General features: G+C 42.8%; 1 protein-coding gene across 1 annotated transcript in view; it reads left to right on the top strand.

Moving 5' to 3' along the window:
- Positions 1 to 27,100, top strand: part of STK39 (serine/threonine kinase 39) — a 315,997-nt gene that overhangs the window by 45,215 nt on the left and 243,682 nt on the right. Inside the window, exon 2 of the mRNA XM_040229269.1 lies at positions 21,830 to 21,942. Coding sequence (XP_040085203.1) covers positions 21,830 to 21,942 — 113 coding nt within the window. The remainder of the gene's footprint in view (positions 1 to 21,829; positions 21,943 to 27,100) is intronic.

Raw genomic sequence — 27,100 nt, 5'->3', positions numbered from 1 at the left:
TTTATCTCTGTGTGTATACTTCTAAATTACCCTTACATATTTAAATGTGAACTATTTTAATGCACTATTCTTTTAAAACAATTTTTTAATTTACTTATCTTTGGCTGTGCTGGTCTTCATTGCTGTGTGGGCTTTCTTTAGCTGTAGTGAGCGGGGTCTGCTCTCTAGTTGCGGTGCGTGGGCTTCCCATTGCGGAGGCATCCCTTGCTGCGGAGCACGGGCTCTAGGGTACTCGGGCTTCGGTAGAGGCAGCTCAGTAGTGTGGCTCCCAAATTCTACAGCCCAGGCTCAATAGTCGTGGCACAGAGGCTTAGTGGCTCTGCAGCATGGGGGATCCTCCTGGATGAGGGATCAAACCCACATCTTCTGTGCTGGCACTCGGATTCTTTACCGCTGAGCCACCACTGAGCCCAATGTGGTACATTTCTTAAAACATTCAGAGAGTTGCCTCCTGCAGCATTTCATCTGTGGATTCTTACCTATAAGTACTCAGCCACCTAGTGAAAGCTAAGATGGTGAAATTACAGTGCAGAGAATGTGATGTCTCTTCCAAATCCATATTCCATTCACTTATTAAAGAAAAAAGTACACACTCTACAGTGCAGGTTCAGCTAATTGCCTGTTGGGTTTGTGTGTTATTCTTGTATCCTAGGTAAATAATCCCTAAATGAAATTGATGTATTTCTTTTTACTCACTTGATCTGGCAAATCATTGACAGATGAATGATTTTATAAGCAATTTAATGAGTTACTGAATGCAGCAATTTTATAAGAGCCTTGAAATTTATGCATTTGGCTTTGTTTTAGCTTTTATTTGCACAAAAGGTAGGTTATCTCTTTGAAATTGTAAGATAAAACTGAGAGCAGAGAGAATTCATGTGCCCAATTTTAGGGTTAAAGGCAATAGTTTATGGTTCAGTAATATGTTGGGATGTTGTGCTGCAACTAACATAATTATAAACATTTTAGAAACATGAAAAATGCTTATGATCTAATTCACAATGCAAATAGCAGAATACAGAGCTATAATTATTGTGACTATGCATGTGAGTGCATATAAATGTGTGTATGAATAAGGATTAGACTGTAATATGTGACTATGAAAATAGCTGTGTCTGGATAGTGGGGTTTTAAAAAATTTATACTAAACACTCTTAGTCACTGTTGTTTAGTATGGTTTAATTTTAAAGGAATGGTGAGAAAGAGCTTTCATTTGACTGGTTAATTATTTCTTGTAAGCCTCCAAAAGTAGAAAAGTGAGTTGGGGAAAATACCTTCAAATACCAAATGTTTTTGTTTTTTCTTTTGGTTTTATAAAATGCTTCTTCATAGGAGGCAGCACCCACAAATAGCCAGTTGTAAGAGATGACTGAAAAATTGTTTTCCCCCAGAAGTCTCTCTCGAATATGTAGAAACACACCCCCTACTCTTGCTGGCCTCTTCTCAGTTAGTAGATGGAGAATGACAGTAACTTGTTTTTTTGGTCTCTTTCCTCTGTATCCTCAGCCTTCTTTGTTCTTTCTGTTGGAGGTTGGTTGAGCAATCCATGGTAGTTCAGGGCTTTTAAGTTGTCATCCGGAGTGAGTAGAATTTATTCTGGTGGACCGACCAGTCCTGGTGTACAGGTTTTGAAAGGGTAAAGAGAGAATCAGGGTTATTCATTATAAAATCCAGCGATGCCCGGAGTAGAGGTGATACATGTTTACTTTTAGTGCTTCAGTGTTCCCCTCCCCAGTTAACTTCCAATCCATCAGCGCGCATCCTAGCTTATCCTTATTTGGTCCCTGAGCATTTATGGCAATTCCCAGTCCTGCCACATCTACTCTTTCTTCACCTGTAGCCGTATCTCCGCAGAGGAGCCAGAGTGAGCTTTATAAAATGTGAGCCAGGTCATCCAGTTCTTTTTTTCAAAATCCTGGAGAGCACTTACTTTGGTTCACATGTCTCTCCTTGTGGTCCCTGCCTACCATCTGAACGTCCCTTTTCCCATCTGCCTTCTTGGTCCACAAGCTTTGACTATACTATCTTTCTATAGTCAAACAAAGCTCTCCAAACTCATCGCTGCCCCAGGCCCTTTGCAGGTGCTGCCCCTCTTGGCACCTCTGCCCACAGATCATAGTGTGATGACTCCTTGTCCACCCAGATGGCAGCACCTTGGAGAGGCTTCCTTGACTGGCACAGCTCCAGGACTCTACCCACCAATCGATATTACACACGTCTTTCATAGCACTCACCACAAAATAAACTTATGTTGTTCATAGATTTTAAAAAATCTAGCCCCCACCCCCATTAAAATGTAAACTCTAGGAAGGAGGCACTTTTTGCTCTCTGCCTCCAGCTCCTCAGCTAGTGCCTGCCACATACAGGAAGCTCAATAGAATCTGTTGAATGAATAAACACGTACATATTCTCTGTCTTTATATGATTGTGTGACCTATAAATAGAAGTTCTTTCCAGCTCCAAGATGCTGTTATTCTTCATGTGCTGAAGGCATTATTATCATTGTTATTAAATCCTAGTAGATCAGGCTTTTGGTTGCTCCTCCTCTCCCCGACCCCCATTGGTGGTAGAGTTGTTATTTGTATCTGTCCATTTTATTCTTCCTGGGACTGGATGGAGTAGAACAACAAAGTGAAGCTAACTGACATGTGAGGAGATTGAAACTTGGGCCTTTTGGGGATTTTGGTCCACATACTGTGGGCCTGAAGGCCTGGCCATTATCACCAATAGGTTTTTATTAAATAAGGCACAGGAGGGGCTATCTTGGTGGAGAACAAGGCTAATCAAGAGGGTAGGTAACTGTCTTCTGAGAGCTTGGAGGTTAAGGTAGAAACACTGCTGCTAAGTCGCTTCAGTTGTGCCTGACTCTATGCAACCCCATAGACGGCAGCCCACCAGGGATTCTCCAGGCAAGAACACTGGAGTGGGTTGCCATTGCCTTCTCCAATGCATGAAAGTGAAAAGTGAAAGTGAAGTCGCTCAGTCGTGTCTGACTCCTAGTGACCCAACGGACTGCAGCCTACCAGGCTCCTCCATCCATGGGATTTTCCAGGCAAGAGTACTGGAGTGGGTTGCCATTGCCTTCTCCAAGGTAGAAATGCTAGTTAACCAAAAACTTGACAGCAAATACATAAAACTAAATACTTCCTATCATTTGTCAAGTAAATGAAACAGAAAGGAAATAAAGAGGTTTATCTATTAAAAGATCAATTTAACAAGCACTTATTAATCCAGTTCAGCCCAGCTCTTAAAAAAGGTAATAAATGAGTGACTACAAGACTTATTAAAACTCATGCCATCCTAAGTGGATCTCCATAGAATAGACATCTGCTTTCAGTTAGAGATACTGTATGGATATGAGGATCTGTGCATCAGGCTGTAAGAAAGTTAAACAGTTAATATTTGTAGTGATTCTTTTTCTTAAGTAATCTGTTGAATGTCAACATTCTATTGTTATTGTACACACTTATCATTTAATGTGAGTGCGACTAGGGGTGAATAAAAGCAGTTATGGCGGTCTGGCTGTTTACCTTTGTTTACTGTATATACTTAGTTAATGATAATACTTGAGAAATTATGTTTTCTGGATTAATAAATTTCCAGACAACTGAAGCCCAACTTAGTTTCAGCCAGAGTTGCTGGAAATAATTCTAAGTTTGATTACACTTTGTTTACTGAGGCGAGGAAGCAGAATTGTATTCATCTTTTGTGGTGAATTTCTGAAAATATACCTAAAAAATGATAAACTTACGTGTTAAGGGGAGGAGTGTTGAGTCTTCATTTTTGAAGAGCTAAATATGCATAACATTCATAAATGTGGTTCCTTGGAAAGGGATTTGCTCCTTCTGGTCTCTTGTAGGCTGGGAGCCCCTTCCCCACACTGGTCCTTTTTTTTTTAATTGAAGTATAGTTGATTTTTAACATTATGTTATTAATGGTTTTAGGTATTCAACACAGTGATTCAGTTATATACACATATATGTAGATGTATGTATATAAGTATGCCTGTATCTATCTATATATTCTTTTCTATATACATATTGAGTATAGTTCCCTGCACTATAGAGTAGGCCCTTGTTGGTTATCTATTTTATATATGCAAGCATGCAAAGTCACTTCAGTCATGTCCAACTCTGTGGTACTACAGACTGTAGCCTAGCAGACTCCTCTGCTCATGGGATTCTGCAGGCAAGGAGTGGGTGGCCATGCTCTTCTCCAGGATACCTTCCTGACCCAGGGATTGAACCAGTGCCTCTTAGGACTTCTGCATTGACAGGCAGGTTCTTCACCAGTAGCACGCCTTAGTCTGTATATGTTAATTCAAAACTCCTAATTTATCCCTGCCCCCTACTTCCCCATTGGTAGCCATACGCTTCTTTTCTATATCTGTGGGTCTATTTAAGATTCCACATATGAGTGATGTCATATGATATTTGTCTTTCTCTGACTTACTTCACTTAATGTGATAACATCTGGGTCCATCCATGTGGCTGCAGATGGCCTTATTTCATTTTTTTCATGGCTGAGTAATAGTCTCGTGTGTGTGTGTATATATATATACACTCATATATATGATATCTTCTTTATCCATTCATCTGTTGATGGACATTTAGGTTGCTTCCTTGTCTTGGGTATTGTAAATAGTGCTGCAGTGAACTTTAGGATGCATGTATCTTTTGCAATTAATTGTTTTTTCTAGATATGTCAAGCTGGTTCCTCTTATCCCTGACTTCCCAGGCATCTGCTTTCCCATAGCTCATGCTTCCCTCCCCATCCAGCCACAGGGGACCAGGAAGTGGGTCAGGCAGATTCTAAACTTTCTACTCCCTTATTAGGAGGTGAGTACTTAGAACCTTTGGGGTCAATTTGGGGAAGCTTTGTCCTCTCAGTTCAGTACAGTCACTCAGTCCTGTCCAACTCTTTGCAACCCCATGGACTGCAGCACACCAGTCTTGTCCATTACCAACTCCCGGAGCTTGCTCAGACTCATATCCATAAAGTAAGTGATGCCATCCAACCATCTCATCTTCTGTCATCCCCTTCTCCTCCTGTCTTCAATCCTTCCCAGCATGAGGGTCTTTTCAAATGAGTCAGTTCTTTGCATCAGGTGGCCAAAGTATTGGAGTTTCAGCTTCAACATCAGTCCTTCCAATGAACATTCAGGGTTAATTTCCTTAAGAATTGACTGGTTTGATTTTGCAGTCCAAGGAACTTTCAAGAATCTTCTCCAACACCACAGTTCAAAAGCATCAATTATTTGGCGCTCAGCTTTCTTTATGGTCCAACTCTCACATCCATATATGACTACTGGAAAAACCATTTCTTTGACTATATGGACCTTTGTTGATAAAGTAATGTCTCTGCTTTTTAATATGCTGTCTAGGTTTGTCATAGCTTTTATTCCAAGGAGCAAGCATTTTTAAATTTCTTGACTGTAGTCACCATCTGCAGTGATTTTGTAGCCCAAGAAAATAAAGTCTGTCACTGTTTCTATTGTTTCTCCATCTATTTGCCTTGAAGTGATGGGACCAGATGCCATGATCTTCGTTTTTTGAACGTTGAGTTTTAAGCCAGCTTTTTCACTCTTCTGTTTCACTTTAATCAAGAGACTCTGTAGTTCCTCTTCATTTTCTGCCATAAGGGTGGTCATCTGCATATCTGAGGTTATTGATATTTCTCCCGGCAATCTTGATTCCAGCTTGTGCTTCATCCAGCCCAGCATTTCTCATGATGTACTCTGCATATAAGTTAAATAAGCAGAGTGATAATATACAGCCTTGACATAGTCATTTCCCAATCGGAACTAGTCTGTTGTTCCATTTAACTGTTGCTTCTTGACCTGCATACATGTTTCTCAGGAGACAGGTAAGGTCGTCTGGTATTCCCATCTCTCTAAAAATTTTCCAGTTTGTTGGGATCCACACGGTCAAAGGCTTCAGTGTAGTCAGGGGAGCAGAAGTAGATGTTTTTTTGGAACTGTCTTGCTTTTTCTATGATCCAGTGGTCTCTGGCTCCTCTGCCTTTTTCTAAATCCAGCTTGAACATCTGGAAAGTCTTTGTTCACATACTGTTGAAGCCTGGCTTGCAGAATTTTGAGCATTACTTTGCTAGCATGTGAGTAATTGTGCGGTAGTTTGAACATTGTTTGGCATTGCCTTTCTTTGGGATTGGAATGAAAACTGACCTTTTTCCAGTCCTGTGGCCTCTGCTGAGTTTTCCAAATTTCCTGGCATATTGAGTACACCACTTTCACAGCATCATCTTTTGAAATAGCTCATCTGGAATTCCATCACCTCCTCCAGCTCTGTTCGTAGTGATGCTTCCTAAGGCCCACTTGACTTCACATTCCAGGATGTCTGGCTCTAGGTGAGTGCTCACACCATCGTGGTTATCTGGGTCATGAAGATCTTTTTTGGACAGTTCTTCTGTGTATTCTTGCCACCACTTCTTAGTATCTTCTGCTTCTGTTAGGTCCATACCATTTCTGTCCTTTATTGTGCACATCGTTGCTTGAAATATTCCCTCTCTAATTTTCTTGAAGAGATCTCTAGGCTTTCCCATTCCATTGTTTGGAGAAGGGAATGGCAAAACACTTTGGTAATCTTGCCTTGAGAGCCCCACGAACAGTATGATAAGGCTGTGTCCCCCATGCTTTAGCAATTCAAGAGGGGTCTGTGGACCAGGTGCTTCATATGTATCATTGGGAACACAGAATCTTGACCCCCACCCCAGAACTATGGCAGCATCTACATTCTCACAGGGTATCCAGGTGACCTGCACATCTTCTTAATTCCAGTATAGTCCTCATCTTTGGCTCCAAGAATGAGAGGCACATTGTCCTGAAGTCCTGCCAGGCCCGACCAGTGAGAGGGGGATCCTGCAGGAAGACCTGGGTGGTAGGGCTGGTAGAGGCAGGGCTGACGGCATGCTATTGCTTCCATGGGTCACTTCACAGGGCTCTTCTTCAGCCTGCTGCTCACGTAGCTTTGCTCTCAGGCCCTGGTGTGTTCCCAGCACACTGCTTTCCCTGTGCCTCTTCTGCTGTCAGTCAGACTGCCTGCAGCATCATCTTCCTGCTGCTGGGTGAGACTGTGGCAGGAGAGGGGCAGGGGACACCCTCTCCCTAGAGGGGTGCCTGTACTTCCCCTTGGGTGGTGTAGCTTGGGGAGAACCTCAGGTGACCGAGGAGACCAGATAATTGAATGATTATGAGAGAAGTCAAATCAGACAGAAAGATGGGGAGCAGTGGGTGGCCTTAGCGAAATGGACTTTTTCCCTTCTGTCCTTGAGCTAGGAGAAATTTTTTTAGTTCCTTGCTGCTCCATGGGTGCGGTAGCCAAGGATATTTAATTATTAGAGGAGTGGAGCTGGGACAATGAATCATTTCCCTCCGCATAATTTTCTGTATACCCAGTCAGTCACTGGTGTCAAGACTACCAGGAGTCAGGATTGGCGAGGTGGGGTTGAGAAGAAGCAGGCAGGAGCTGGGGCTCCGAGCGAACAGAGGTGACCTCAGGGAAGGGGATTTTGCTCAGCTTGTAGTCGGTCTTGTTTTAGTTTCCATCCAGGTATCCGGGGTAATCATACTGTTGAAAATATTCACAGTCAAAACACAAACACTTTAGTGCCAGGCATGTTTCTTTGTATTATTACATTTGTGTGTATTGCCTCATTTAATATTTACAGTCATCCCATGAGGTACATACATAACTGCTGCCATTCCCTTTCTGTAATTGAGAAGAATGAGGCACACGTGCCAAAGCAACTTGGCCGAGGTCTCATGGCTGGTTGGGCTGTGTGGCTAATTGTGGCTACTCCTAATTTCTACATGACCAGGAAGACACAGAGTGGGGCCATGTTGCGCATGGAAGTACAGAGTGAACCTTTGAGAAGTGTTAGATGTTAAAACGGAGAAGGCGATGGCACCCCACTCTAGTACTCTTCCCTGGAAAATCCCATGGATGGAGGAGCCTGGTGGGCTGCAGTCCGTGGGGTCGCAAAGAGTCGGACACGACTTCACTTTCACTTTCACTTTTCACTTTTATGCATTGGAGAAGGAAATGGCAACCCACTCCAGTGTTCTTGCCTGGAGAATCCCAAGGATGGGGCAGCCTGGTGGGCTGCCGTCTATGGGGTCGCACAGAGTCGGACACGACTGAAGTGACTTAGCAGCAGCAGCAGCAGATGTTAAAAAGGGCCATGAGAGAAGCTGTATTTGTGAACAGGTGAAACGAGAATTAAGACAAAGCTTTTGTTAGGGGGAGCTCGGAGTGGACCCCATCTTCTGTTGGAGCTGATGCATATCATACTCCCTTGGCTCCTTATTAAGTGGTGATCTCTAAGCGCTAGACATACCTTTCTAGACCTTGTCTGGTACCCGGCAAACCATGTTCCTCCTTTGCCTGCTCTTCCCTGTTAAGCTTTGCTAATTGGGGATGCTGGGGGACTCTGGGAGGCTGGAGGAGGGAGAAAGGACATGCTTCATCCTGCTTGCTTCTGGTTCTTTTCAGCTTCCTTCCAGTAGCAGCAGTTGGTTCTGTCCTCCAGCTTCTTTCTGTGTCCTGGAACCAGCCTCCTGGCATCCCTCAGAGATGCCCACACCAGCCAGTCCTCAGATGTTGACCTCCCAGCCCACTGTGGACCCTCACTGAGAGGCCCTCCTTGGAGCCCCTGAGGTGTCAGCCCCTGTCCCTCAGATGTCTGGGTCCCAGCTCTATGGGTCTCCTCCTCTGAATTGTCAGTTTCTGATAACCCCATCCCTCCTCTTTGATTTTCATGGCTCTTATGGATGAAGCTGCTTCCTGCAGTTACTGTGTCCCTGATGCCTGCGGAACCAGTTCTTTATACTAGATAATATCTGTTACAAGATTTAGTGTACTTGATTTTCCTAACTGGCTGCTTGCTGATAAAATTTCCCAAGACCTGGTGTCCAGGAGGCTATGGAGGGGGCAGAGAAGCCTACACCCAGTATCCATGGTTTCCAAATTTAAGGATATAGAGAAATTGCTAGAGAAGCTTATTAAAAATGCAGATTCTAGTCTTTCATTTGCAATAATTCTGATTCAATAAATTGGATATAGGCTTAAAAATCTGCTTTTTGAACAGATACACACTACTATATAGAAGATAGATAGGCAACAAGGACCTACTGTATTGCACAGGGATATTCAATGTCTTTTAATAATCTATAATGAGGTCGCAAAGAGTCGGACATGACTGAGCATGTGCAGACACACAAATGGAAAAGAATCTGAAAAAGAATCCATCTGTGTAACTGTACACTTTGCTGTACACATGAAATGCTGTAAATCAACTATACTTGTAGTAAATAAATCAGTTCATCATGAAAAAAGAATCTGCATTTTAAACATCTCTGATATTTCTGAGATGAGTTCAGGTATTAATTACTGTGTCTCACAGGCTTTCAGAGAAATCTGGTGAAACTCAGGACTTCTCATGGGGGCTCTTTCTTGGATATGAAGTGAGACTTAGAAACAGACTTGACTTGTACTTTAACAATAGGCTGGGGGCTATGGATGTGCTAAGTTTAAACCAAGGGGCTGCCCCCAGGTTATATACCCTGACCCCTGGAGGCTGAATACCAAATCATTGTTCAGCCCAACAAGTCCTGATTCAATCAGCTGGAGAGAGGAGCTTTCCCCCTAGTCATTATCCACTTGGCCAGGCCTTGGGCTCCATGTCAGCACCCAGTGAGGGGCATGCCTTTTTGTTATTTATACAAAGACAGTGTGTCCATGGCTGAGATGGTTAAGTGGTACCGACTTTGGAGTAAATACTGGCTCTTCTTTTTCCATTTAGAGCTATTCCCACTTTTGGGGGCCTTAAGGTTGGAACAATAAGGAGCTGGAGACCAGGAGACCACCCCCATACCATGTTGAAATGCTGTTTGAGAACCAGGACACTCGTGTCTTTTGGCCTTTACCAGTGGGTGTATCTGTTTATCTGTGTGAATAGCAGTGGACATTCTTTTGTGGAATGTTGGCTTCTATTTCGTTGACTTAATCAGTGAAACAAGTGGATTTTGCTGGGAGGAGTTGCTACCCCCTCAGAGAAGAACAGGAAGTTTTTCAGTCTTGCTGGATCATGGGGCTTTGAGTTTGCAGGGGGCGAGGACTTCAAAGTGACCTTTTACTGAGTGTAAAAATCCAGCTTGCTCTGTAGGAATGTGGAGTCCAGGACTCTCCCGGAGTCCAGGGCCTGATGCCGCGTTTCCTAAGATGTACTTGGAGGATTGTCATCAGCCCCTGTCTCTCACCTCTCTACGGTGTGAGGTGTTTTGTATCACCTCTTTTTCATGAAGTGGAATCACTGAAGGCCCTACCCTATTTTAGCCTGCCTCATTTTGCATGATATCTGTGTGCTGAGCAGGGGCCAGGGGATCCAGGTTTTAAAAATTGTGGGTCCCAGCCTATTCTGATGGAACATTGCTCTTCAGTCTGAGCTTTCCTGTGACACTCGATGCCAGAATGGAAAGGGATGTTCTGCAAATCAAAATGCCTTCAGGCAGATGGCCTTGCTAGGCTTGTTCCTTGACATTAGCTGCCAGGTCCTCCAACCACTACCTACTTAAAAACACACGCACTGAGCAGATTGAGTAAAAATGCTCTGCTTCCTTGCCTCCGGGTTATACAGCCTGTCTGGGCCTAGACTCCTTTGTATCCACCCAGCTTTGAGCACAGCTACACAGTAGTCATGTAGTGAGTGTTGGATGATAAAGAAGCCAGAGCACCGAAGAATCGATGTTTTCGAACTGTGGTACTGGAGAAGACTCTTGAGAATCGCCTAGACTGCAAGGAGAGCCAACCTGTCAATTCTAAAGAAAATCGGCCCTGAATATTCATTGTAAGGACTGATGCTGAACCTGCAATACTTTGGCCACCTGATGCAAAGAGCCGACTCATTGGAAAAGACCCTGATGCTGGGAAAAATTGAGGGCAGGAGGAGAAGGGGTGGCAGAGGATGAGATGGTTAGATAGCATCACTGACTCAATGGACATGAATTTGAGTAAACTCTGGGAGATAGTGAAGGACAGGGAAGCCTGGTGTGCTACAGTCCATGGGGTTGCAGAGTCAGACACGATTTAGTGACTGAGCAGAACAGAACACCTCCCTTATTTATCTTGTAACCCAGGGAGAGGTTGATGTGCGTTTCATCCACTTAGCAAGCAATTATTGAGTGTCTCCTGCGTTCCAGGAAGGGGCCTCAGTGGAAGGGTTGGTTCTAGAGTCCTAAGGCTGTCATGTTAAGTGCTGAGATGAGGCTGTACTGAGTCCTTGAGAGCAGAGAGGAAGTGACTAACTCTGCCTGGAGTTGTTAGAGAAGGCAGCGTCTGAAGAAATGATTCATACCTAACCCCTGGGGTTGGGTTGTCAACCCTCCCCAACCTTCCTCACCCCATCAAAATAGGATGATCTTTTTCTTAAACAATGAATACACATTCACGGACAGAGAGAGCCTATGTTTTACTATACATTTCCTGTTGGTTACTCAGCATTAGAACTTGAACCTTGAAGTGAGTGCTTTTTAGAGTACAGCTGTTCCCCCTTATCCACAGAGGATATTCATTTCCAAGACCTCCAGTGGATGCCTGAAACAGCAGATAGTACCGAACTACATATATATATATACACACGCTGATTTTTCCTTTACATACCTACCTATGATAAAGCTTAAATTATGAATTAGGTACTGTAAGAAATTAGCAGTAATAAAATAGAACAATTACAGCAATATACCATAATAAAAGTTAGGTGAGTGTAATCTCTCTCCCTCTCACAATGTCTTAAAAATTTAATGCCTTTTCCACGTTAAGTAAACACTTATCATGCACTGTGGTGGCAGTTTGAGGTGAGACAGCGAAATTAGCACAGATTTCTTTTTCCTTCATGATTTCACAGATGGAAGATTACTTCTTACCATATATCTTAGCAATCTCTGCAATATGATTTTTTTCTTTCCTTATGAAGTTGAGTACTTCCGCCTTTTCGCTTGAAGAAAGGACATGACAGCTTGTCTTTGGCAGACCCAAGTTGCAGCATCACTACTCTTGCTTTGGGAACATTAGTTAGTAAAATAAGGCTTTACCTGAACACGGCACTGTGAAACCTTGGCAGTCGATCTGATAACTGAGAAGGCTAGGCAATTTACAGGTAGGATATGCTTGACAAAGTGATGATTCAAGTTGAGGGTGGGATGGAGTTGGATTTCATCACACTGACCAGAATGGCGCAGAATTTAAAACTCCCAAATTGTTTATTTCTGGAATTTTCCATTTAATATTTTCTGACAATGATTGACCTTGGGCAAATGCCATCACAGAGAGGGAAACCACAAAAAAGAGGGGAATGACTGTAACTGTGCTTTTTTACCAAGTGGCAAGCAGTCATATTTAGAGTGATTCTTTATCTACTGTGTATCTTTAAGAAAACCAAAAATGTCTAGGAGTGAGTTGCAGTATCCATCCCGTTGATTGAGATGCACATTAGAGCCTGATACTTAAGAGCTTCTTATCCTATACATACCACTCTCTTTAGTCTGGTGCCTAGACTTTACCTGATCCCTTAATTGCAATTTTCTTTGTGTTAGATAATCCCAGTCTGCCTTCTGAGTTTAGTAAATGTAGAGAATTGTGTAAAATTTTTAAAAAAAGTTAGTTGTTGCTTTAGGTGTAGCTTGAGGTCCAAGGTGAGCATATGACATTAATTCCAATTTGATTCCACACACCAGTTTCCCTCTATCTTCCCTGCAATCAGAGCCCGGGGTGCCTTTTTGTTTTTCTGTGGTTATTATCAAATGGTTCTTGCTGAGCTGCAGGTAAGCCTTGCTTTTCTTTGGTAAGATCTGTGACCTCTAAAGGTGTTAACAAGCTAGGCTTTCCCAGTGAAGATAGTTTATCCAGGTCAGTGGTGAAATGCAAGTTCATTCACTGAGTAGCCACTTCTCCCCCTCACCCTGTTTTGGTTTTAAAATACTTTTGTTTGTTTGTTTATTTTATGTGTTGCCTGTGCTGGGTCTTCGAGGCTGCACAGGCCTTTCTCTGGTTCTGGCTAGCGCGGGCTACCCACTGTAGCAGCTTCTCTCGTTGCGGGGCATGGGCTCTCGGGTGTGTGGGCTTCCGTAGTTGCAGTGTGTGGTCTCGGTAATTGTGGCTCCTGGGCTCTAGAACCCAGACTCAATAGTTGTGGCTTCTGGGCTTAGTTCCTCCTCCGTATGTGGAATCTTCCCGGACCAGAGATTGAACCCCTGTTTCTTGCACTGGCAGGCAGATTTTTTTAGCCACTAGGAAACCCTTCACCCTAAGCTTGATGATTTTTTATAGTAAGCTCTAAATCTCCTCCCACAATCCCAGAAAGAGACCGTACTCACTGGTTCTTTGGACAGAGGCAGAAGAACATAACTCAACCAGCTTGGCTGTTACACAATCCAGGTCACTTAGGAAGGTCACTTGTTTGTAGCTACTGTGAGAAATGCGGCCTTGCTGTGCCTGGCCCCTGTACCTGACAAGTCAGCAGTAACATCTGTTTTGCAAAAGAGTCTGTCCACCAAATGGCACCTAACCCTTGTCTCAGTTTCTGTCCTTTGTGTTTGGGGAGTTTGTGTTTGCTTTGTGTTTACTGTGCCTGGGTTCCTTTCACATAGAACGCCTCAAACCACCAAATAGCACTGATAATTTTTTCTTTGTGTGAGCTAGCAGGATGAGGTGGATGGCAACGTGGTGACATGTGCTAGATCAGCTTGGTCCCGTGTCCTGAGTACATTTACATATGATGTTGAAACGTAGGAAATGTGACCATTTTGATCTGGAAGAATGACAATTTCCTATGAGTAACTGAATAATTTGAAATTTGTACCCTTAGGTAAGAAAGGATACATTTTTGAAGCCAACTAGCATTAACCCAAGGAGGCAAATACAGCCTGTGGTGAGCTTTTATATCACTCAGAATATTTTTATATTTTTACACATTAATTGCTAACCTTAATTCAGGAGCTCTTGCACAAAATTTTGGGTTTGCAGCTTTTCTGCAAGAGTCGCAGCCTTGCCCCGCCTGGTTGGTGATGTCACCTGGTGACAGTGGGCCAGGGGAGAGCGGCAGCTGTGTCCCTGTGGGGCTCATGCGTGTGTCCATTCATACCCCGGCCAGCCGCTGACCCTCGTGGGATCTGACCTGATTGGCCTCCCGGACTATGAGGTTGCTCATGTGATATAAATAGAGCACCTTGAGTAAGATGGATAAAGAGATTTGAAAGAAATTATCAGCTGGACCAAAGTCATTTGTTTTGTTTACTACACACCAGCAGCCAGCCTCTAAAAAGAATGCCTGATACAGCTTTGGTCTCTGCCAAGAAAGACAGCTAAGCAAGCATACTTAAGGAGCTCGCTTGTTCATGTGCTAAGAGATGGGCAAACTCTGGTTAAAGCTTTGGCTGGATGGTCTTCATTTGAGTAGGATGTGGTGATAGGTTGCTTCCCCACCAACCATTCATGTCACAGGCTAATGTTATGCCTTGTTTTGTTTATCTTTTTGCTTTTTTAAATCCTGACTTTTATGGGAAGTGACTACTGACCATGTCTTAACTTCAGCATGAAAGTTCTTATCCTTGACTAATGTGTATTTTAAAAGTACTAGATATTTATGCTACATTGTATGTAATGCTGGGGGAACTGAACACAAAAGAGAATATTCATCAATTAAAGAAGGGCTGAATGAATTGTAGTACACAGACATTTTGAAATGCTGTGTGGTATTAGCATAACAAATTGACAGGACACCAGTTGACCTGGAGGGTTTTCCCTGAGAAGTACTAGCTGAGATTTAATTAGTACTTCCTATGTGGTAGGCACAGTTCCAAGGACTTTCCATGTATTAACTCATTTGATCTTCACAGTTGGCCTATGACCTTGGTACTATTATTGATATCTTACAAGGGAAAAAACTGAGGCATTGAGAAGATAAGAAAGCTGTTTAGGGATAAGCAATTAGTAGATAGCAGGGTTTGGATATGAACTCATGCAACCTGAATAAATAGACTTTTAAAAATCAATCATTTTATTAGGTTAGATATCAAAAGTACATTGTCAGTGAGAAATCTAGCTATAGAATATTAATTCATGGCTGTTCCTGAATTCTCTGAGTTATTCTCTTTATTTTAGACTCATTTAAGCTCATCTTGCTGTATCAAATCTTAGAAATCATTTAGTCTTCTGGTTTCCTAGTTTAGCCCACCTCTTTCTCCTTTTAAACCAGCTGAATCTTCCTGGTGAGCAACATGAAACTGAGTCCTGACCTGCAGCTGCTCTTCCCAGTATAAACTACGGATGTATTCTGTCTCCTTCACGTTACAAATGGAGAAATGAGTCCTAGAGAGATAGCCTAACGTTTATTGAGTCAATATTTTCCAGGGATGTGAGACAATTGTGTTATGAGGTGTTGCAGGTCATTTTATTATGCATGTTAAGGAAATGGAGGTATAGGTAGAAATAGGCCCAGTATCACTGAACCCTGGGAATCAGAACCAGGATTGGATAGAATCTCTGTCCGACTATCCTTTCAAGGGTCATGAGGATTACAGAGGCCTACCAGAGGCCCTTCAGTTGAATCTTTTCTCTTAGTGCTGTTTGAATTAATTAGGAAGTTTTGTCGGGGGGGATCCCCTGGTAGCTCAGCTGCTAAAGAATCTGCCTGCAATGCAGGAGACCCTGGTTTGATTCCTGGGTTGGGAAGATCCCCTGGAGAAAAGAATTGCTACCCACTCCAGTGTTCTGGCCTGGAGAATTCCATAGACTGTATAGTCCATTGGGTCTCAGAGAGTTGAACATGACTGAGTGACTTTCACTTTCACTTAAGGAAGTTTTTGAGAACTTCTGAGTTGTATAGCGTAATTCAGCTCAGTCAGTCACTCAGTCGTGTCCGACTCTTTGCGACCCCATGAATCGCAGCACGCCAGGCCTCCCTGTCCATCACCAACTCCCAGAGTTCACTCAGACTCACGTCCATCGAGTCGGTGATGCCATCCAGGCATCTCATCCTCTGTCGTCTCCTTCTTCTCCTGCCCCCAATCCCTCCCAGCATCAGAGTCTTTTCCAATGAGTCAACTCTTCGCGTGAGGTGGCCAAAGTATTGGAATTTCACCTTTAGCATCAGTCCTTCCAATGAACACCCAGGACTGGTCTCCTTTAGGATGGACTGTTTGGATCTCCTTGAGTCCAAGGGACTCTCAAGAGTGTTCTCCAACACCATAGTTCAAAAGCATCAATTCTTCGGCACTCAGCTTTCTTCACAGTACACCTCTCACATTCATACATGACCACTGGAAAAACCATAGCCTTGACTAGACGGACCTTTGTTGGCAAAGTAATATCTTTGCTTTTTAATATGCTATCTAGGTTGGTCATAACGTTCCTTCCAAGGATTACTTGTCTTTTAATTTCATGGCTGCAATCACCATTTGCAGTGATTTTGGAGCCCCCCCAAAATAAACTCTGACACTGTTTCCACTGTTTCCCCATCTGTTTGCCATGAAGTGATGGGACCAGATGCCATGATCTTCGTTTTCTGAATGTTGAGCTTTAAGCCAACTTTTTCACTCTCCTCTTTCACTTTCATCAAGAGGCTTTTTAGCTCCTCTGCAGTTTCTACCATAAGGGTATTGTCATCTGCATATCTGAGGTTATTGATATTTCTCCTGGCAGTCTTGATTCCAGCTTGTGTTTCTTCCCGTCCAGTGTTTCTCATGATGTACTCTGCATAGAAGTTAAATAAGCAGGGTGACAATATACAGCCTTGATGTACTCCTTTTCCTCTTTGGAACCAGTCTGTTGTTCCATGTCCAGTTCTAACTGTTGCTTCCTGGCCTGCATACAGATTTCTCAAGAGGCAGGTCAGGTGCTCTGGGATTCCCATCTCTTTCAGAATTTTCCACACTTTGTTGTGATCCACACAGTCAAAGGCTTTGGCATAGTCAGTAAAGCAGAAATAGATGTTTTTCTGGAACTCTCTTGCTTTTTCCATGATCCAGTGAATGTTGGCAATTTGATCTCTGGTTCCTCTGCCTTTCCTAAAACCAGCTTGAACATCTGGAAGTTCATGTATTGCTGAAGCCTGGCTTGGAGAATTTTGAGCATTACTTTACTAGCGTGTGAAATGAGTGCAATTGTGCGGTAGTTTGAGCATTCTTTGGCATTGCCTTTCTTTGGGATTGGAATGAAAACTGACCTTTTCCAGTCCTGTGGCTACTGCTGAGTTTTCCAAATTTGCTGGCATGTTGAGTGCAGCACTTTCACAGCATCGTCTTTCAGGATTTGAAATAGCTCACCTGTAATTCCATCACCTCCACTAGCTTTGTTCGTAGTGATGCTTTCTAAGGCCCACTTGACTTCACATTCCAGGATATCTAGCTGTAGGTGAGTGATCACACCATCGTGATTATCCGGGTCATGAAGATCTTTTTTGTACATTTCTTCTGTGTATTCTTGCCACCTCTTCTTAATATCTTCTGCTTCTGTTAGGTCCATACCATTTCTGTCCTTTATCGAGCCCATCTTAGAATAAAATGTTCCCTTGGTATCTCTAATTTTCTTGAAGAGATCTCTTGTCTTTCCCAGTCTGTTGTTTTTCTCTGTTTCTTTGCACTGATCCCTGAGGAAGGCTTTCTTATCTCTCCTTGCTATTCTTTGGAACTCTGCTTTCAGATGCTTGTATCTTTCCTTTTCTCCTTTGCTTTTTGCATAGGTGATTGTGACTTTAGAACGGACAAGGAAAGTCTTTTGTATGAATCAGCTGGGGCTGCCCTAAGGAAATACCTTAAGAATGGATGCCTTCAACAGCAGAAATTTATTTCTCACTGTGTTGAGGGCTGGGCAGTCCGGTTCAAGGTGCTGGCTGCTCTGGTTTCCGATGAGAGCTCTCTTCTCTTCCCTTCCTGTCCTTACCCATAAAGTGAGGGGCTGGACTCAGTGATGATCTTTGAGGCTCCCTGGACCCCTAATGTTGTTCCTGATCTTTCTTACAGTTGAAGGAAATCTTTGGATTCAAAGTGGACCATTCTAAATTGTCCAATGAGTGGTTAAATCCTAAATGAAGTGACAGTCGCCTCAGGGTCTAAAGCTTCACATTTGTTCTTTATCAAGATGAGAAGCTGCCAGTTGTTCTTTAGTCGGCTGTATTTATAAAGCAATACCGGTCCTCTAGTCGTATGGCTCCAATAAAAGACTTTCCCCACCACTCCCTCCCCTTTAAAAAAAAAATAAAAGTTTTTATTGTTTATTATCACTTAAAAATATTTTTCATACAATTTTTAAAGGTGACTTTCCACCTATAACTGTTACAAAATGTTGACTATATAGCCCATGTTGTACAGTACATCCTTGAAACGATCTTATACTCAGCAGTTTGTATCTCTCACTTCTCCACCCCTATATTGCCCCTCCTCCCCTCCCCACTGGTACCCACTGGTTATATAGCGTAACCTCTATGTCTGTGAGTGTACGTCTTTTTTGTTATATTTAGTAGTTTATTGTATTTTTTAGATTCCACATGTAAGTGATATCATACAGTATTCATCTTTCTCTGATTTATTTCACTTACCGTAATGTCCTCCAAGGCCATTCATGTCACTTGCTGCAAACGGCAAATTTTTTTCTTTATGGCTGAGTAATATATCTAGTGTGTGTGTGTGTGTGAGAGAGAGAGAGAGAGAGAGAGATCTGTCTCCATATATCTGTTGAGGGACACTTAGGTTTCTTCCATATCTTGGCAATTGCAAATAATGTTACTATGAACATTGGAGTGCATATACCTTTTAGAGTTAGTGCGTTTGTTTTTTTCAGATACATAACCAGGAGTGGGATTACCAGGTCATATGGTAGTTCTATTTTGAGCTTTTTGAGACACCTCCATACAGTTTTTTCACAGTAGCTGCACCAATTTACATTCCTATCAACAGTGTACAAGGCTTCCCTCTCCTTCACATCCTTGACAACATTTTGTGCTCTTTTTGATGATAGCCATTCTGATGGCTATGAGGTGTTATTCCACGTTGGTTTTGATTTGCATTTCCCTGATTACTGGCCATGTTGAGCATCTTGTCATGTACCCATAGGCCATCTGCAAGTCCTCTTTGGAAAAATGTCTGTGTACTTCTGTCCATTTAAAATTTTTATTTATTTATTTTAAAATTTATTTTTTTCCCTGCCCATTTATTAGTTTGTTTTTTGATGTTGAGTTGTATGAGCTGTTTATATATTTTGAATATTAATTCCTTTTCAGTCATATCATTTGCAAATATTTTCTCCCATTCAGTAGTTTGTCTTTTCATCTTGTCAGTGGTATCCTTTGCTGTGCAAAAGCCAACTCAACATCCCTCCCCCCTTTTAGAATTCTTCTTTGTGTCCATGTTCTTGCATTTGCCTGTGGAAGCCAGAAGACTTTTCTGGTGAAGCACTTAACTGACTCTGAGTGATAGCCCCATATCACATACGCTTATTTCATCCTTTCTGGGAATTTGTTGTCTTCTTTCCTGTTTTCCAGTTTTCCCAGTTTGAAAACGGTCTGAGATGTGGATGGAGAATGGAGGGCTGGGACTGGGGGGAGTTTTATAATAGATAGGGCTGAGCTTCCCATCAGCAGCTCATTAAAGGTGTTTGTTGATTTCTCTGCTGGGTACCAGGCCCAGTGCTAACTAGCTACTTATCACTTTCTCTGTGGGCTCCCTTCAGCAATGGGCTCTTGTTCTGGAGACCTTGCCTGGAAAATGCACTCTGCTATCAGCAGGGCTCTTTGTAGTGTTTGGCTCTGGTATCTGGAACATTCTGGATTGAGCCCAGCATGCTGTGATCTGCACGCTGGTGAGGTTGATCCAGTGGGACTTTGGAGTAACAGTTGATGGAGTAGCACTGCGGTAAGGGAGAGGGCGGTAGTGGTGGTTTACTCACTCAGTCGTGTCTGACTCTCTGTGACCCCACGGACTGTGGTCCACCAGGCCCCTCTGTCCATGGGACTCTCCAGGCAAGAATGCTGGAGTGGGTTTGTCATGTCCTCCTTCAGGGATTTTCCCGACCCGGGGATCAAACCAGAGTCTCCTGCATTGCAGGCGGATTCCTTACCACTGAACCACCAACTGACGAATTGATCATTCTGAGAACTGAGCTCTAGAGAGAGTGCGGCTCACTCGGACCTTCCCTCTAGGTTGATTCTCTTTTCTCCAACAATCTAGGGCAGTGTAGAAGATATTTTCTTAGCAATGGCAAAACAAGGCTGCAAGGGAAAAGTGTGCTTCTGGCTTGTGGGTAGAAGAAAAAAAGCCTGGACCTGGGAGTGTGGCAGACCTGACTCAGACCCTGGCTCAGGTGCTTGTTAGCTGTGGGGGTCCTAGTGTTCTCACGTGTAAAACGAGGCTATTAGCAACAACAAGGACGAAAAAATGCACAGGCTTGTAACAACAGTTATACAAAGAAAAAGCGACTGGATAGTGGGCGGTCAGTATATGTGGGTTAACTCCCCTGGTAAACACAGGTGGGGCTTCCTGCAACGGAATCCTTCAAGTTGGCAAGACCTGTCTTTGGAGCATTTGGGTGACCTGCTGGGTCACCAGGTCAGGGGGGCCAGAGCTGATGGTGAGACCACAGGGCAGAACCTTTGCACCAAAGACACTCATTTGGGCACTTCTGTGGGGGTGGGGAAGCCTTGATTTGCACAGGAAGTGTCATGCCTCTATTTCACATGTATCAGGATAGCTGATACTGGTCTCTCCTCTTTTTTGACAGAAATAATCTCCCCTCCCCCATTTGGGTGATATTTAGCAACTCATTTGGGAAAAAGTACCCAAAGGAAAACTTGAAGGAGAAAACAGTCACATCCACCGCCTTTTGCACAGGCTGTTTCTCTCCTTGGCAGTCTTGCAGTAGGAGAAGATTTATGTGATGAGAATGAGATTTTTGATATTCTTTGCAGAACTGAGATGCCTTAACCTGGAGGTCTTTTTGCCCCTTTGGAATATAAATCCGATTAGAAGCTCTTTGTGCTCTGCCACAAGTCATTACACGTCTACATTTTGTTCTTATAAAATATGGATAATGACATGGCTCTGTCTCCTAGGAGTTTGAGTGCATTAGCTAATGATCATGAAACCTTAGAAATGGGAAATGCATATGAATGCTGAGAGCTTTTGTAATTACAGGTTTGCATCATTTTGCTTGGCATCCTTGAAGAGGCCTGCTTTCAACATGAGAATACTCGGGTTGATTCCTGTTCTTCTAATTGTAGAGCAAGCTTGAAAGAGAGAAACTCAGAGAGTGTTCAGAGCAGAGAAGTCATAGCATCTGGCGGAAGCCCGCAAGTAGCTTAGGCTGGAGTGGCTTGGTTTGCCCTGAAGTGGGAGAAGAGCTTGAGATATTGTCAAGTCATCACAATGAGAAAATGCCAGTACCCAAGGATGGCAGTGGCTTCCACGCAGGATTGTAATGAAATGCTCGTGTCCTTTATTCTTGTGACATCAGATATATTATTTTCTCAGCCTTTATTCTAGGCAGCCGTGAACACGCTGTATTGCAGTGGGCTGTTTTGATGTGGGTCACCTTCCTGGATTGTTAAGCCTCTGGAGTGTAGATACTGTCTTTGTATCCTCTAGAAAAATCCAGATTTTCCTTTATCTCATCCAGATAATTATTTTTGAACTTAAGAATCTCTTTAAAAGGATGTCAGATGGTAATGTGTTGAATACCCAAGTTATAGAAACTTAAAAAAAAGAATTTATGTGGGTAACCTGACAGTGTGCCATTTGACAGCTGATGTTGTTTTCATTTCCTTTCAGGCAGTGGCGCTACAGCTGTGGTTCAGGCTGCTCTGTGCAAACCCAGGCAAGAACGCGTAGCAATAAAGCGGATCAACTTGGAAAAATGCCAGACCAGCATGGACGAACTATTAGTAAGTCAAAGTGAATGGGATATTGCCGGTTGCTTTTCGTATCTTATGTAGAGATGGGCCGGAGAAGCAGGAGAGGAGAGAGAGCAGAGGCCACTTGATGTTTTCTCCCATTTGGACACATGTATTTCTTGGAAAGCAGCCCACCTGGCTTTTTCCTCCTTATGACTGTGTTGTGTAATATACAGCTTACTTTGCTTTGACAAATAGAATTTTACTCAGTCCTCATAATCACCAGGTGGGGATGGTCTCAGTGTTGACACTGCTTTATGAAATGAGGGAATAGACTCAGATGACCTAAGGTCATGTTATACTGAATTGGATGACGAGCTTCTGGCCCTCCATCTCGACTCGTACACAAAGAGGAATTACTCCCTAAACAATTTGCTGGCCCTTCTGGCTTTCATAAATCACAAAATCTCCTATAAATTTCAGTTATTCAAAAATACTACAGGGTAGCTTGCATTCCTATTGGCGAATGAGAAGAGTTTGTTTTTTGTTTTTATTTTGGTACAGGCCAACTTGTACTTTTTCTAAGTAAAGTATGTTACATAAATAATTGGAGCGTGTCAGTGTGGCTATGACTATAGTAGCATTGGTTGCTTGAAGGATCATTTGCTTTTGGTTTAGCTGACTCATTATTAAATGAACAGCTTGGCAAATGGTTATTAGTTGCCCGGCAAACTGTGAAGGGTTTGAGAGTTTAATCTCATAAATATAGTTGTCATTCTGCCTGCCAATTTTCTTTTTTTTTTTCCTTTTGGTCATTTGTTTGAGGATAATGGAAAACTGCAGTGGAGGGGTTGACTGATTGGTTATCCCACCACTAATCCCAGAACAAATATTAGTCCAATAGCTCCATACAAGCTACAAAGTATAATGACAGTTGGCTCCAGATGAACAGGCCTTTTGTCATAGTCTACATTGGGAATGGAATGTCATTAACAAGAGCCTTTTGTCTTTACTCAGAATATAGCTTTTATTTCAGGCATAATTACAGTACACTATAGTATAAATTAAGTACAAGGATAAAGCTGTACTTTTCCAGATCTGTTTGGCCTTACATTTTAAATCAGGCTCCATAAAGCATAGTTTTCGCTGGGATTGATACAACAGATTGCTGGCTAAAAGTTCAATTAAAGGAAGGGCTTCCACAATTTAATTAAAAAAAAAATTTTTTTTTTGCATACATTTAGCACTTTTACCCTCCTCAGATTTTCAGCTCTGCTCTCCTCTTACTGAAATTATTACTGCATACTTCTGTTGCTTGCTATCACGGTGACCAATAAAACTGTGTCTTTGTCATCTGACCAGTTTTCAAGGTCACTTTCTGGCATGGAAAAAGCTTTAAACAAACTGGAGAGAGCTGTGTCCTGCCTTTGCCACTAACATTTTTTTTTTTTTTTTTTTTTAGTCAAGTTACCTAACAGCTCTGCATGATTTAAAGAGAATTGAATCACAAGAGCTCTAAGATCCCATTGTTTGTTGCTGTTGTTCAGCTACTAAGTCCTGTCTGACTCTTCGCGACCCCATGAACTGCAGCACACCAGGCTTCCCTGTCCTTCACCATCTCCTAGAGTTTGCTCAAGCTTCTATGCATTGAGTCAGTGATGACATCCAACTGTCTCATCCTCTGTCATTCCCTTCTCCCCCCCTCAATCTTTCCCAGCATCAGGGTCTTTTCCAGAATCCCATTAGGAGTCTCAAATTCTGTGGCTATACTAAGTACATAATAATTTTTTAAAGATCTTGAAGTATACATTTATCCTTACGCTCTGTTTGGAAATATTATTCTTGAATTTGCCTATGGCAGTTGTATTGGATTATGGTGTTCTGTTGGAGGTCTCACAGTCATCTTTTTGCCACCAACAGAATATTTAGAATATGTACAAGGCTTGTATGTACTCGTATCTGATAGTTCTGGAACCAGCCTTCAGGGCTGATGCTGTGGTCTCTGGTTTCTAACAAGCCCTCAGTTGCCCAAAAGGAGAAGGCGATGGCACCCCACTCTAGTACTATTGCCTGGAAAATCCCATGGATGGAGGAGCCTGGTGGGCTGTAGTCCTTGGGGTTGCGAAGAGTCGGACACGACTGAGTGACTTCACTTTCACTTTTCACTTTCATGCATTGGAGAAGGAAATGGCAACCCACTCCAGTGTTCTTGCCTGGAGAATCCCCGGGACGGGGGAGCCTGGTGGGCTGCTGTCTATGGGGTTACACAGAGTCAGACATGACTGAAGCGACTTAGCAGCAGCAGCAGTTGCCCAGAGTCTCCATGTTTCCCCCCTGCTGACTTTTTATCAGCAGTCGGCTGCCAGTGATGACACCTATGTAAGGGTTCTACTGGAGGCACCAGGACTATTGTCGTTCTAGGCCCTTTTCTCTGTTTCCTGGGACCAGGAACCATATCAGTGTCATTTGGAGTGACTCATAATTTAGCCAGAGCTGTCAGTGTAAGGACTAGAGCTTTATCTAGCTTAGTGCTTGGCTCCATTAACCTGAAGTTTTAAGATTTACAAATTTGCTTGTTAGCAGTTAATTTCTTTCATTTTCTACCTGCTCCCATGCCCATGTTGTGTTAATGGAATATAGCATAATTATCTGTTTTTCATTTTAAAGGATGTTTGATTTGTTGCTCTAATCTTTCCTTAATTTTGACTCTTTGACCTTTTGATGTCTTGATATTTCTAGGGTTGGAGGGAATGGCTATGGTTCTTTAGGACACACAGCTCCCAGGTTCTCTGCAAGCAAAATGAAATAGAGCTGACAGTGTAGGCTCCTGCTGTTGCCAGGCTTTCGTGGTGGCCGAGCTCTCGGCACATGACTCGTGCGGAGCAAAGTTGCTGTAATCCTTTCAGTGTCTAATCCTGCTGCTGCTCGCGCTTTTATTATCTCTGTGGGTTCACATTTTGGCAGTGTCTGGACATCCGCTCTCCTAATAATCCTTTAATTCCGTGAGTGTGTGTGTATTATATACAGGTCAGTGCTCGGCGTCATTTCACAAACTGTGTCACGTGTTAGCTGGAAACCATTGTTCTTTCAAGAAACAACGGCCACTGGAGTCCTTATCTTGTGGGAGTGTTATGTCATGGAAGTCACAATTACCAGCTATTTGCTGGCTACTGGAACAGCTGCCTCCCCTGCTGAAGCTCTGTCAACCTCCCACCCCTGCTATCTGCCCTGCCCCTACCCGCCAGCCCTGACTCCCATAGGGAGCCGGATTTATCCTCACAGGTTGAATGTGATGGCAGAGAACGGTTTGGACAACTGGCCCTGGACTTTGCTTCTTTATGTGATGGTGGCACTCCTTAGATTTTCCCATGGTTGTGGAGTTTATTCACAGTTTGACTGAAGAAGATTTAAGTGGTCATGATTTTTTTTCTAAATTTATTTTTAAAGTAAATTGAAGTATTGTAGTAAAATATTGAAGTATTGTAGTAAAAATAATTTAAAATTATTTTAAAAGTAATATTGAAGTATTATGATTTCTGGACTTCCCTGGTGGCTCAGCTGGTAAAGAATCCACCTGCGCCGTGGGAGACCTGGGTTCGATCCCTGGGTTGGGAAGATCCCCTGGAGAAGGGAACGGCTACCCACACCAGTATTCTGGCCTGGAGAATTCCATGAACTGGATAGTCCATGGGGTCACCAAGAGTTGGACATGACTGAGCGACTTTCATTTTTCATTTTGATTCCTAAAGCAAAGTGATCTTTAGTATCACCTCTGAGAGTGAAGGGAGGAAAACGAATGTTCAGTGAGATCACTGGTGCTAAATAATTGGTAATTTATGTAAAAATGATGCTCTTCAAATGAGTACTGTGATATCCTCAGAGATACTAATTATTTGGTAAATACCTGAGTTTCTATGAGCTTCCCAGGTGGCACTAGTGGTAAAGAACTTGCCTGCCAAAGCAGAAGAGACACTGGTTCAATCCCTGATTTGGGAAGATCCCCTGGAGGAGGGCATGGCAACCCACTCCAGTGTTCTTGCCTGGAGAATCCCGTGGACAGAGGAGCCTGGGTGGGCTACCAACCATAGCGTTGCACAGTTGGACACAACTGAAGCAGCTTAGCACACACACACATGAGTTTCTATGTTGTGCTTAGGCCCACAGAAAGGATGGGTTTTGGGTGTATGCATGGGAGGACAAAGGTATGTGCTCACTAAAACTTCATTTTAACAAAAATTAGATTAGAGCACCCTTAAATGTTTTCCTTGGCATGAATAGCATTTAACGTACTCAATCTAAACTAATTTTCTATGCATTCTTGTGAATTTTCATTTGTGTTTTTTTACTTTGGTCTTTAACATCCTTATCTCTCTGGGTGTGATGATCTTGGTTGTTATTTTTCCAAGAGCTTAGGAGTGTTACTGGTTTGTTCTATATTCTTAACCATCCCAACCTGGATATGTTGATAATGCTGAGATTTGCTATCCCACATTTGTTGTTAACTCCATATTTGTTAATCCCACTCCAGTATAAATAACTAATTATAATTAGTTTAACACCCTCTGGGAGATAGTTACAGTTTTAGAGCAGAACTTGTTAACTCCATAGTTAGGAAAACCTTCCTAGATGCTGGGCCCTGGACTAGGTGGTGGGAAAACAAAAGAGAATCTTCTTTTTTGTGGAGCCTAGGACTAGCCAATGAGTCTCTTCATATTTGCATTGGGTTGGTGAGATGTTTGAGCGAGGAATATCTTTCTGCACTTTTCCCACTGCTTGTCTAGAAACAGTTTATCAGATTGATAGGCAGATTCTCTAGTGTGTACCCCACTGAGGAAATTTTCATTTTCCAGTAGGAGTTTAAAGTTTCCTAAGTGGGTCTGACCCACAGTCATGCAGACTAGTATATTCTGGTTAAGGATGGCCTTGGGGTCCAGTTTGTGGTCAACCTCAGAGGTCAGGGATGCTACTCGGGGGTGCCCTTGGCTTCCCTTAAAATTCATTATATAAGTGAAGAATTAATCTGTTTGAGTCTTTTTCAGTCTCTGTCACCAGATGACAGTTCCATAGATGTGACATGGCCCTTTCTTTTATTTACCCTAAACCCTATGTTTTTTAGCCCTTTGGACACACTCTTCTTTGGTTTTACCCAAGGATTGATGAATGTTTTGGTTCATCACCTTGTTTGACATTTTGATCCGTAGACTTTAAT

Source organism: Oryx dammah, unplaced genomic scaffold (genome assembly GCF_014754425.2).
Source record: "Oryx dammah isolate SB20612 unplaced genomic scaffold, SCBI_Odam_1.1 HiC_scaffold_27, whole genome shotgun sequence".
Classification (NCBI taxonomy): Eukaryota; Metazoa; Chordata; class Mammalia; order Artiodactyla; family Bovidae; genus Oryx; species Oryx dammah.
Note: the sequence above shows the minus strand (reverse complement) of the source record. Positions and strands in the feature narration are given on the sequence as shown.